Raw genomic sequence first — 13,060 nt, forward strand, 5'->3', positions numbered from 1 at the left:
CTCCCTTCTCTCTCCCTCTTTCTCTCCCTCTCCCTAAACTATTCCCATCAGCGAAGCGGCGGCTTGTATTTGCTATAACAAGGAATAAGAATTTTGAATGAGATGTACGAGTAATGAAAATTCTATTGAACGAGCAACAAAATCCTCCAAAAGGATGTTATTCTGCAGCATCTGAGGTGGTCATGATGTCATACCTGTTTTTTCCCTTGTTCGTGAGCTCAGGTGATCGGCTTATGGAGGTTGACGGTTGCAGTTTGAATGGAGTAACACACAAACAGGCTGTGGAGATTCTGGCCAACACTGGAAAGGTCTGAAACGTCAACTTCTCCTTGCTTCCCACGGCAGTTAGCATGCATCCATCGATGTCCTGTTCATTGTTCATCCATTGTTCCCCTTCGACGCCATCGCTATTCCCGTTACCATCTGTCATCTATGAACGAGATTTCTGTAATAAAAAATCTCTCCCAGCATCCATCCATCTATCCATGCGTCCCATGCATTGTGTTAGTGTCTCATGTTAGTAGATGATAAATGGGGTTTCTGTGACGTCCATTCAAATGAATGGGGGGAAAGGGGAAAACTTTCTGACCCAAGACCTAAAATCTCAAAATAGGAGACTCATTTTCTCCCCACCTATCCCCTTCCCTCCCACACAAGCAAATGTAAAATTGAGACTATAAAAGATTGAGACTTACTGATTATAGCGCTTCTTCCCTTTCATATTTTCATTCCACTCAAAGAGTGAACCAACGAATATTTGTCCATGCTCTACTTTAGGGAATAACTTAATTTTATTCTAACATTCATTTCCATCGAGTGTATTCACAAAGAATAACTTGGAACTTGGTTCTTGGTTTAAGTATCTTTATTGAGCAAAGATGTTCAATATCATTTGAAGCAAGCTGTTTTATTTTCGCTTAAAATGAGTCAGTCTGGAGTCGGTTAAACTGCCTCGCCCGAAGCAAAAATGCGACCCATTTCCTATGTGAGACACACCCTGAAAAACCCATTGTTTTCACATTTCATTGACATCATCAAGTTGCCTATTTCATACCAACTTGTGTGCTGAGTATGTTTTATTTCGAATATGGAGCATTCAGATTATTACGACAACCTTGCAAATCAATCGTTTTCACAAGATGAAAGGTGAGATCCTTGTTTTATCTTGAATTTTATATTTTCATTATTTGTTGTTTGAAACAGAATTAAATCACTATACAACCAATAATTATTGTGTCTTTTTCTAACAGGTTGTCCCCAATACGAACATCGTTGATAACTGATTTGGAACATGAGTCGTTTTAATTCCACAAGGAATGGCAAAAAATGAATGACTTCCTTAAAGACATTCAATCGTTCAGAAGAGAATTGAATGATATTTTTGTTGGCTGGAAAGAAATTCTCTCACGTCCTCTGATCTTGAATGAGTCGAGTCAAAGGTGAGAAATTATCCCTCTGTCTCTCTCTGTGTGTTTGTAGGTGTTTGTGTGTGTGTGTGTGTGTGTGTGTATATGTGTGTGCATGTATATGCGTGTGTGTGCTTGTGTGTGTGTTTGTGTGTGTGTATTTGTGTGTGCATGTGTGTGTTTGTGTGTGTGTGTTTGTGTGTGTGTTTGTGTGTGTGTTTGTGTGTGTGTTTGTGTTTGTGTGTGTGTGTGTGTGTGTGTGTGTGTGTGTGTGTGCATGTATATGCGTGTGTGCATGTGTGTGTGTATTTGCGTGTGCATGTGTGTGTTTGTGTGTGTGTGTGTGTGTATTTGCGTGTGCATGTGTGTGTGTGTGTGTTTGTGTTTGTGTGTGTGTGTTTGTAGGTGTGTGTGTGTGTGTGTGTGTGTGTGTGTGTGTGTGTGCGCGCACGTGTGTGTGTGTGTGTGTGTGTGTGTGTGTGTGTGTGTGTGTGTGTGCGCGTGTGTGTGTGTATATATGTGTGCGCATGTATATGCGTGTGTGCGTGTGTGTGTTTGTGTATATATGTGTGTGCATGTATATGCGTGTGTGCGTGTGTGTGTTTGTGTGTGTGTATTTGCGTGTGCATGTGTGTGTATATGTGTATATGTGTATATGTATGTGTGTGTGTGTCTCTCTTTCTCTGTCTTTGTCTCTCTATGTCTCTCTCTCTCTCTCCCACTGTCTCTATGTCTCTGTCTCTATGTCTCTGTCTCTATGTCTCTGTCTATATCTCTCTTGAGTGTTGACTCATTATTATTATTATTTTTTATTTTTCAGTTTAAACACCTGTCTGGATGAACCAAACACACAACTTAATCTTCTGGAGGAATCTGACACGACACTCAATCTTCTGGAGGTAAATGTTATATTTATTATTTTATTAATATCATGATATAATCATCTTTATATTCCCTAATTGTTCTTCCCTCTTTGTTTTGAACAGAATATGTTGACCGAGTTTCAAAATCCCAAACCATCAGACTGCTGCGAAAGAAGATTTTGTTCAATGTTTGTAATCTTGTTTTATTTTATTATATATACTTTCCATATAATTATCTGATTTTGAAGTACAAAAAAAGAATAAAGGTTATGTAAAGGGGGGGGGGTTGGGGAGGGTTAGGGTTGGGGGGTGAAGGTTCGCTCCCCAACGACCCACCACCCACCTCATCCCTCTCCCTCCCCTCCTTGTGTGTGTGTGTGGGGAAGGGTGGGGGGTGGGGGGTCAAAGGTGGGGGTGAACAGGGGTGTGTAGCTTGTGTGGGTGGGGCTTGTGTGGGTGGGGCTTGTGTGGGTGGGGCTTGTGTGTGTGTGTGTGTATGTGTGTGTGTGTGTGGGGGGGGGCTTGTGTGAGTGGGTGGAGCTTGTGTGGGTGAGGCCTGTGTGGATGTGGCTTGTGTGGGTGGAGCAACTTTTTTAAATTAAATAAACATGTTGTGTGTGGGGAACTAATAAACAAATCACTAATTATGTGGCTATGATGGATGTGGATGTGGCTTTTGTGAGTGGGGTTTGCATGGGTGGGGTTTGCGTGGATGTGGCTTATGTGGGTGGGGCTTGTGTGGATGTGGCTTTTGTGGGTAGGGTTTGTGTGAGTGGGGTTTGCGTGGGTGGGGATTGTGTGGGTGGGGCTTGTGTGGATGTGGCTTTTGTGGGTGGGGTCTGCATGGGTGGAGCTTGTGTGGGTGGAGGTTGTGTGTATGGGGCTTGTGTGGATGTGGTTTGTGTGGGTGGAGCAATTTTTTTTTAATTAAATTAACATGTTGTGTGCGGGGAACTAATTAACTCGTCACTAATTATGTGGATATGATGGATGTGGATGTGGCTTATGTGGATGGTGTTTGCATGGGTGTAGCTTGTGTTGTTGGGGCTTGTGTGGATGTTGCTTTTGTGGGTGGGGCTTGTGTGGATGGCTGGGGCTTGTGTGGGTGGAGTCAAAAAGGGGTGGAGTTAAAAAGGGGTGGAGTCAAAAAAAATTCAATTTATCTTTGTCTTTTGTAATTCCTGTGAATAAAATGAACCTAAAATCTCTTCCCCCTTTAAATCACATAAATTGTAAGTCCAAGGGTTTTTTTTCAATTTGTTTTTGTCTTTTGTAATTCCTGTGAATAAAATGAACGTAAATCTCTTCCCCCTTTAAATCACATAATTTGTAAGTCCAAGGAACTGTACCGATGACATCAACAATTTAAAAAAGTTCATTTGTCCATCGCTTGGTATAACCTTTTTGAAAATGAGATTTCCACCTGCATATTCTCACTATATCACCAACTTTGAACTTAGGCTTTCTGACCTTAATCTCTTTTTTCATATTCTAATTTTGTAAATGTATCTGATGGTTTAATTTTCTTTGAGGTATCAATCGTATCATTGTACTTTTCTGCAATGTCCTGAATTTAAGATAACCATTGTTGAGAACCGAGTTGAGTGCAGTTTTTATATAGTCTCTCTTTTAAAGTGCAATTAAAACACTCAATAACAACCGCTTTTCTTTCATCGAAAGTACTGTATCATGTAATGTTATTTCAAAGAAAATTCATAAATGTTTTGTTGTAGAACCCTGTACCCTCATCAGTCCACAATATTTTAGGTTTTCTCTTGCTTTTATTGAATATCTGTTGGAAAGCTAACATAAGAGTATTACCTATTTTGTTTTTCAAAGGAACAACCCATTCATATCTACTCCTCAAATTAATAACGGTTAAAGCATACTTGTACCCCTTATCATAATTGAGTTCAATTAAATCAGCGGACCAGATATAATCAACTTCCTTGGAATAAACCTTCCTTCTATGAAACTTTGTGATTATTGGTTTATGTAATTCATCAGGTAATTGCTCTTCAATCTTAATGACATCATTAGAACCTATAAGTTTTTTGAATTTCCAAGCCCAAGTTTCAATTTGGCACTGATCATCTTCTTCACGATGAACCATTCAACTTTTTCTCTCAAGGTTGGATTTTATATCAGAGACAAATTAAACAACATTTCTCTATCGGCTTCATGTTTTTCTTCCAACGTCGTGTTATTCCAGTAACAAATATCATGCTTCATGCACACTTCATCAACCCCATTGATAGGTTTGCTCCACAGTTTAGGATTATCTGCCTCATCTAATCTTTTACTCAAGTTTGTTCCTGGACCACAGGAAGAATACCCTGGTAGATGTAATTCCCCTGGTATTCCAGTTGTAACTTTACTTCCTGATAGAAACTTTTGTATATCTCCCCCTCGTTTGTGTTTGGTGATGAATTCACTCTTTTTTGAGCCACACACCGAACATGTACCTTTTTGTATAACCCTATTATTTTCACTTTTAACATACGAGATATTTTTACTCTCAGTTTTCTTTTTACATTTGAGACAATAACTCATTTATTTATGTGAAAAATTCCGACAGAGTGTGAAAACCTTTTTAGTTTCCAACAAGCACATTTGAATCTTAATTTTTAAAACATAAAGAATCCTGAGAAATGTCTTTACTCTCTCCTCTATTTATTTAAGAAAAAAAAAATCTAAAACTTTAATCAAAGTCAATTACACCAACATCATCAATAATATATTTTTCTTCTTTCTCTTCTTTATCTCCACTTTCTCGTTTACATCTTCTCCCTGAAATCAATGTTAATAGTCGACACATATATTCTTCATACACTTGCCAATTCTTTGTTTTCCTCCTCGGTGCGTTGAAATTGATTTATTTTCTGTAATATCTTTGATCTTTTTATATTCTCACTGGTTTCCATATTTTTATATTTATTTATTCTCTCTCTTCTCTCTCTTCTCCCTCTCCTCCTTCTCTCTCTTCTCCCTCTCCTCCTTCTCTCTCTTCTCCCTCTCCTCCTCTCTTTTCTCAGTTTCTTCAACACCTTCCTCATCCCGTATTATCCTTGAACCACTTTCACCCCATAGAATATCATGCATATATTCATCTTGATTCTGCGATACTCTTGAATCCACAATTATTTCTCTCATAATAGGAAACCAATAAGATTTGTTGATGATTTCTAAAAGAGTTTTATATTTCATCACCTTTCGAAGTTCATTTTTATTTCATATTAAATCAAATCTCTATTTGTGGGTTTTTAATCTCAGTTTAAGGCCAGTTCTTCATTGAAAAATGGCCGTATCTATGTTCCAATTCATAAGGAATGTAAAATCTAACACCCTTTTGTTGAAGGTATCCTTGAATGCAAAAATTATAATTTTCTTGAAGCCTTCTTGTTGTCATTTATGTATCAGAAATATATGACAGATTAATATGATGACACGTAATACCACCCCATCTTCCTGTTGTTAAATCAGTTTGTATTCCTCGACTTTTAATTATCCAATTTCCTTCCTTCTTTATCATATAAACTATTGCTTCACCATCATATAATTTCCTATTCCCGAAATTGTGTATTTGTTGTTTGCTCATTGGGCTTCCACATATCTCCTGATTCTTACCAAGATGATAATATTCTTCTTTACGAGACTGATAAAAAATCGTGAAGGTCTTCTAGGTTGAATGAAAAAGACCAATTATATCCTCAATCACACATATTTTACCTCCATTTCTCTATTCTCATATTAACTATACTTCCTTCTTTATAAAATTCAATACCAAGCGGATAATTGAATTTAATAAGAAAAGGTGTATGGTTTGTTTAACCAGGTGTTGTGGTTGTAAATTCTACTCATTTAACAAAACGTGCCGTTTTATTTAAGGATATATATTGTGATAAATCACTTAATCTCACCGTCATTAGCATCAATTGGGCTTGGATAAGTTATTAATTTATAAACATTTTTCATTTTAATATTTTTTGCTGTGCTATATTTCTGTCATTCAGCCTGCGCCTTTGTGTAATAATTTGATAAATTAATATTCAGTTCTTGGGATACACCAAAGACAGAACCATCTTTTTCAACATGTCATTTATATTAGATTAAAAATAATGTCATTAAAAAATTTATTTTTGTTGAGTTGAAATAACAGATATAGACATAATTGACCACAACACATGGAATTTAATTCTTGGACTTGAAATGTTTGATAAACACCATTCTGAAAGAATTTTATTACTTCAACAGGTGGTGGAAGACCATAAACTATCAAAATAATATTTTTCTTGACTTAAAAATAAAAACCCAATAAAAACCGTTCCCATTATTATCTTCTAAGTTCATAATAATATTCTTTGTATGTTCAGACACGTTTGTTAATTCAACTCTCGTACAAATAACCACATTATGAATATTTAATTTCTTACAATATTTGAAAAGTTCTAAATTTGATGTTCTATTCTTTTCAAATTCTTTAAACCACTCATCGATGCTCATTTATTTGTTAGAAAGATATAATCCATTACCCCTTTTAGTTAATTTTACACCTGCTTGTGCGATAGAAGAAAGCACATCTCCAACGAACAATCTCGCTTTATCAGGCAGACCTTCAAGTTTTTCAGCAAAATCTACAATTGCACCACTTCCACTAATTTGTTTCTCCAACTCTTTGTTATGTCTTTCCAACTCTTTTTGAGCCTGGAGTTGACCCTTCCTTTTGTTGGCAGTTTTCACCACTGCTGAAATACCACCCGTCAATGCTCCAGCCACACTTAAACCAGCAAATAATGGAATTAGAAATGGAAGAAATCCTCCACTCGTCTCTCTGATTGAATATTTTTTCAACATTGGTTTTGACATTTTAATTTTAAGTGAGCCAGTATCGTTCAAGATTTTCACCTGTTCTCTTGTGAGCAAAACATCAATTCTTACTGCTCCTTTTCTCTGAATTGTATTAACGTTATTCGTACAAGGCTTTTGATTTTGAATACAAGATGATAGTTTATGAAGATTGATTGGATTAACATGTACCCCAGTTGGCACGACTAATTTATTTATCAAAACAATTATGTGAGACTCATCAATTCACCATTATGTGTATTAATCTCTAGTTCTGTTTCTTCCAAAAGCAAACAATATGTATCAACTTCTTCACACTCTCCTCTTTCAATGTATAGGCAAGTATCCACTTGATTAGACTTTATAGTTTCCTTTTGAGCGCTCAGGTCAATCGCATAGATTTTATACAGACTTTTAAATACTGTCATATCCAAAATGGGTTCTTTATCTCCATTGCTTTCACCCACCTTTTGGTAAGACTTGTATGCTTCAGCAAAATCATTTTTTTCCCAATTAATTTCCAATATATCTCGTGGATAAAATATTCCATTTGGAGAAATGCGAAGTTGTTTTACCTGAGCATTATCACTCAATGCATTATTCTTATAAGTAGCAGTATCACCATCTGGTTTTTATAAAATGAGCCACATATATTGTGGCTTTCCTTCCAGAACACCCACATTCCACGTGTAAGTGGTTTGGTTCAGTTTAACGTGTTGGCATCTTCTTTTAAGCTATGATACATTGAGTGGCTTCTTTGAGTTAAGTCTTCTAGTCAACATCTCTGGTTTTAAGATGAGGAGTATATTCACTAATATACCAACTAATTTCATCGATTAGAAATTTAGTCTGAGCAGCAAAAGCACTACCAACACCAAAAAGCAATCTATTTTCATTATCATTCCTTTGTAGTTGAAATTTTATTTTAAGACCATACAGAACTTTATCATGATCACAAAATCCAAATATACCTTTAAGAGGATTACAAAATGTACCACAGTGAAACTATTACCTGCTTTTGTATCATCATTATACATTCCTTTTCTTTGACTATATCCAGAGTCTGTGTTTGTTCCTGTTGCCATATCAGGAATTAAACCTTCGACACTTCCCTTTCCCATTCTATCACAAAAGGAATATGGTGTAAATTTCATCATTTCAGATGTAGCAGAGACATAATCAACTGCTTCAACTTCTTGTGTTCCAATATACAAACGAACACTATCAAACATTTTCCAGAAGAAATCATTCATGAGTGTAGTATCTGTGGTATTCGCAGCCTTAGTGAATGTAAATTTACACAACAAGAAACTTTCGGCGAGATTCAAATAAGTTTGTTGATTATTTATTTCAAAACTTTTTGTTCCATTTGTATTCCGGTCTGTTCCAGTTATGGCATTTGCCTTGAAGTAATCTTTTTTAGTAGAGTTTGAGATGAAAATGGAATAATCCAAATCATAGATACGATCAATTGCTTCCATACTTGTATTTATGTCGGAAAAAAAGATGTTAAAACTTTTGAAACCCTGACTCAAGCGTTTGAATTATTTTCTGTCGTTCTTGGGGAGACAACGGAGTTTTGCCTTTCTTAATTTATTTTATTGCTTGTAATTTATGAGATTCCTTTTGGGCATCTTTTATACTCTTTATAGCACCCGATACTTTTCCCACAGCAGAAGCAGTTGAACCAATTAGGTCTTTATGTTGAAGAATAGTTGAACCAATACCCATTGGAGTATCAATTATCCCATCTCCTCTAAATTGATGTCCGATACCCCTTTGTCTCTAAGTTTTATAGTATCCTCGACCAAGGTACATACCTTCACCCTTGTAGTATGGGGAAAGGAACATCCCATCCCCTGTAATTATTTTATATTTTCCCAATTCGTGTTTCCTCACAATAACCATCATATTTATTTGTTGGAAAACTTCACGGAGGTGAATTCTGATGGATATAATTTCTCCATTAAAATAAATCATGTGATAATCTTTGGTGGTTATCCTAAAATTTACTCTGTATATGGTTTTTCCTGACACAGGTGGGTAAACCAGATTTTTGGGTTCCATATTGAATTTATAACCAATTGGGGTTAAGTATGCGCTGAATGAAAATATTGTATTTCTTCTTCTTCCATCATTATAAGCACCATCAATCAAATCACAGTGAATTAATACCGAATTTATTCCTGAGGATATTTGAATAACATTATCACTGTAAAACGTCCCATTAGTTTCAATCTTTTTTGAGGAGAAACCCAATAACTCTCTAAATGAATTAATTATCAATTGTGAAATCAACCTTGTCGTTATTTTTAAATTTAATCATTGATTTTGAAGTATGTTTTTGAATATCTATAACAATATATTTTGGTTCATCACCCTGTTCTTTCATAAGGCGAGCAATTTTGGAAGATATTTGAGAAATCTCATATGCTCCTGGTGAAACTGTTATCATTTTCTATCCACTTTCCTGATTATAACTTAACTTGTCATTTTTCTCAGTGATATTAAACAAGGTATTATAAGTTTCAATGGACAATAAAGACTCCTCATATTCTTTTGCTGCATCAAGTTGGAGTGGGTATGGGAATGAAGATGTGTGGTCACTTGTTGTGAAATTAAAACTAAGGATTGTGCTTCTCATCTTATTTAATATGGGATAAAATGTCTTTGTATTGACATTTATTAATTATTTTCACATTCATCAAAAGGTCTAAGATGGCTGATGCTTCATGAAAACAATTATTTCCAGCCTTCTTACTACCGAACAGCAATAACAGTCTATTAACCAATTGCGATGGGTCATTTGGAAGAAAACTAACAACTGAACCAAGGCTACTTAAAGCCTGAATAATGTGTTTCTCCTCATTCTTCCTACTTTTACCAGATAGACTAACCCTATAATTAAGAGTGTCCAGCAGATAAATATATACTCTATCATCCATATTTTTCATATCCAATGGTTTATCAAAATACTTTGATTCATCCCTCACAGTTGAACCTTGTTTTCCATCTTTTGTGAGAAGAAACATTAATCTCGGAGTTAGTTTAACAGGAGGTTGAGCAGAACTCAAGAAGCTTAATTCATCATTAAATATCAATACCTTTTCTTGAACAAGATGAAATATTGCTGGCTGTTCTGTTGGAATGAGTCCTGCTTTGATTTTTAAATCCGCTGAATATTCATTGTTTTGAAGAGCATTCACAATATAATAAGGGGGTCGATTCATCTCTTCCAGTTGTTGAAATAATCCTTCATTATCATATTCTAATTCTCTGATATGCTTTAATTCTTCCTCCCTCATTTGACTGAAATCTTTTATCATTTAAGTTTTTTTTGGAGTATATTCTATTCTGGGAACTGTGGAAGCATCTATATTTTTTTATTGGGAAGTTTGTAAAAGTGGTTTAAGAAATTTATCTTGTTTACTTTCAAATGCTTCTTCACCCGTTAGTTTTTGTCTGCGTTTCTTCTTTATGTCTTCCTATTGTTTTACAACTTTTGAAACAAACTCTTGATGCTCCTTAAATCTTCTTGCTCTTTCTTTCGCATCCATTTATTGATTGGAAATTATCATTCACTGAATTATGAAAGTCAACAAGGAAATTTTCCTTTTCTTCATCATTAAAGTTGATGTGTTCAAATCAATCCTTTTCTTGAAATATTTCATCAAATTGTTTATTAACATTAATACGAGTTGTAATTTCTTCTTCACTAATACTTGTATCTCTGCTTTTCATATGTTTGTGTTGAGTTTCTTCATCAACATCAAAACCGAATGATAAAATCTTAACCCATTATCACTCAGATGTTTAATAATTTCTCTCATTCCTTCTGGATTATTTTCTAATATCCCAAGACCACCAGATTTTAGTTTCTTTAACTCACTCTTACAATCTGAATATTTTGTTGTTCCAAGAGAAACCTCCTCAAATATTTGACCTTCATTCCTCAATCGCATATGTTCCTCGACTGAAATATAGTAATAATCTTCACCTTCTACTTCTACTGGTCGCATTTCTCTGGTTGTTGTAGATACAATACGAATCACATGGTGTTTTTTTTCAAAAATTTGCAATATTTTCATTTGTACTATTCAAGAACCTTGGTTTATGAAAGTTTTTTTCCAGAAGCAGATTTATAATAATAGTTGTCATTTATATATGTAATTGTTTATAAATAAAAAATATATCTTTTAATATCTCATCTTGTTTCACAACAATATATTTATATTTTTCAGTCTGCTGCTTCATATAATCCCCAAATTCCTTTTTACTACATAATGTAGAACAATTGTCTCTCCAAAAATTGTTTATATCTATTGAATTTAATTTTATAAAATAAAAGTATTAGCATTGTTTGTTATTGAGCGACGAGGGAGGTGAAAGTATGATTGACTAAGATAAATACAATTATAAGAAGAATGTCTCCCTCTTGTGTAGTAGCTGTCCATTAACGTTTGGTTTCTCTGATTAACACAATCATCAAATATAACGAGGTTCTTTTTTGATTTATCTAAATCTTGGGGAGAAGGTATATCATCCGTATTATCACTAAGAATACAAGTTATCGGCTTTGATTTCTTTTTATATCCCTGTGTATAACAAAATAGTTGTATTATATCTTCAATGTTGTAATCATTTAGTTTGTTTTGAAGTTTAAATAAACCGATGATATCTTCTTTTTGAAGACCAGCATTAAAACCTTCTGAGAGTAGTTGATACTCTGGTTGAAAACTCAACTTTGAGAAAATTATTAAATTATCATAATCTAAAAAGTTGGGAGTAAGGAGCATCTTCAAAAGTAAGCAGGTTTTTCCACATCCACTTGAACCAACTATGAGGCATCTTAATGAATTTGGGAGATTTTTTATGTTTGTTAAATTTTATCTTATTTTTCCCAAATTGGTAAAAAATCATTCATTTATATATTTGGAAAACAGGTTATTTAATTTATTATTGGCTTTTTTAGAAACTCTATATTTTATCCTCAGTTCAGGTTTAATTTCAAGATAATCCATTATTTTATTTCTGCAATATCTTGTGTTGATATTTCCATGAAAACGACAATCGTGAATAATATAAATCATCAATCTACGAAACATGGTCGTCATTTATTCAGTTTCTTCCCTTGTAAGGAAAGGTGTGTTATCACCCTCATACTTTACATTCATTTCTCGAATCAATCTTGTAAAGTAATTCATTTTTGGTGTAAATCTCAAAGAATTATATTCCTTTTCATATTTTTTTAGTATCATTAATTAGAAGATAATCACAGAATATACATTGTATATAGGCTTTTGACTCTGTGTTTAATCCCCATCTTTCACACGCAGGACAATTCTCAAATTTGTCATGAAGAGAATCAGGAAATTCAAGAGGCTCAAAATCTAGTAAACTATCCATATTTACAAAGTAAAACTTTACTTAAAATAAAATTCATCTTCGGTATCATCTTCGGTATCATCTTCGGTATCATCTTCCGTACTTCATTGGTACTTTCACAATCATCTATAAAAGTACTTTCATAACTATCGTTTGAACACAAACTCTCGGTATCATAACTGTCTTCTGTTCAAACAGAGATATCATCATCACTCTAATAATCTTCAGTTGAATAACGATTCATATTTAATTCGTAGAAAAAACATTACCATCTAAATCTATATACTTTTTAGATCCTCGTGTAGGATCTCTAAGTCTTACTCACGTTGTTCTTCATCTTCTTCTTGTGGACCTTTTTTGTTTCACAGCCTACAGTTTTCATCGAAACTTCCTGAAACATGGCATATATATGTAAAAATACCCTGCACAGACAATAACCATCTCCGATTTTGAAAATTCCTCCGAGGAAAAAAGTTATGACGTCAAAATATCTCCGCTAAGGCCTTAGTTATTTTATAACTTGGTTTACGGATCTGCCGACGGTATATTTGCCGAAATGAA

General features: G+C 34.5%; 1 protein-coding gene and 1 pseudogene across 5 annotated transcripts in view; one reads left to right on the forward strand and one right to left on the reverse strand.

Annotated features, from left to right (window-relative positions):
* The window catches only part of LOC147027209 (tyrosine-protein phosphatase non-receptor type 13-like), a 284,017-nt gene that overhangs the window by 161,405 nt on the left and 109,552 nt on the right, over nucleotides 1-13,060 (forward strand). For all 5 annotated transcript variants that reach the window (XM_085883442.1, XM_085883444.1, XM_085883445.1 and 2 more), the window contains exon 23: nucleotides 223-308. In XM_085883442.1, the coding sequence (XP_085739568.1) occupies nucleotides 223-308 (86 nt within the window). The remainder of the gene's footprint in view (nucleotides 1-222; nucleotides 309-13,060) is intronic.
* LOC147027212 (uncharacterized) lies at nucleotides 9,620-10,671 on the reverse strand (annotated as a pseudogene).

Source organism: Eptatretus burgeri, chromosome 5 (assembly GCF_056783735.1).
Source record: "Eptatretus burgeri isolate ZD-2024b chromosome 5, Ebu_testis_v1, whole genome shotgun sequence".
NCBI classification, from domain to species: Eukaryota; Metazoa; Chordata; class Myxini; order Myxiniformes; family Myxinidae; genus Eptatretus; species Eptatretus burgeri.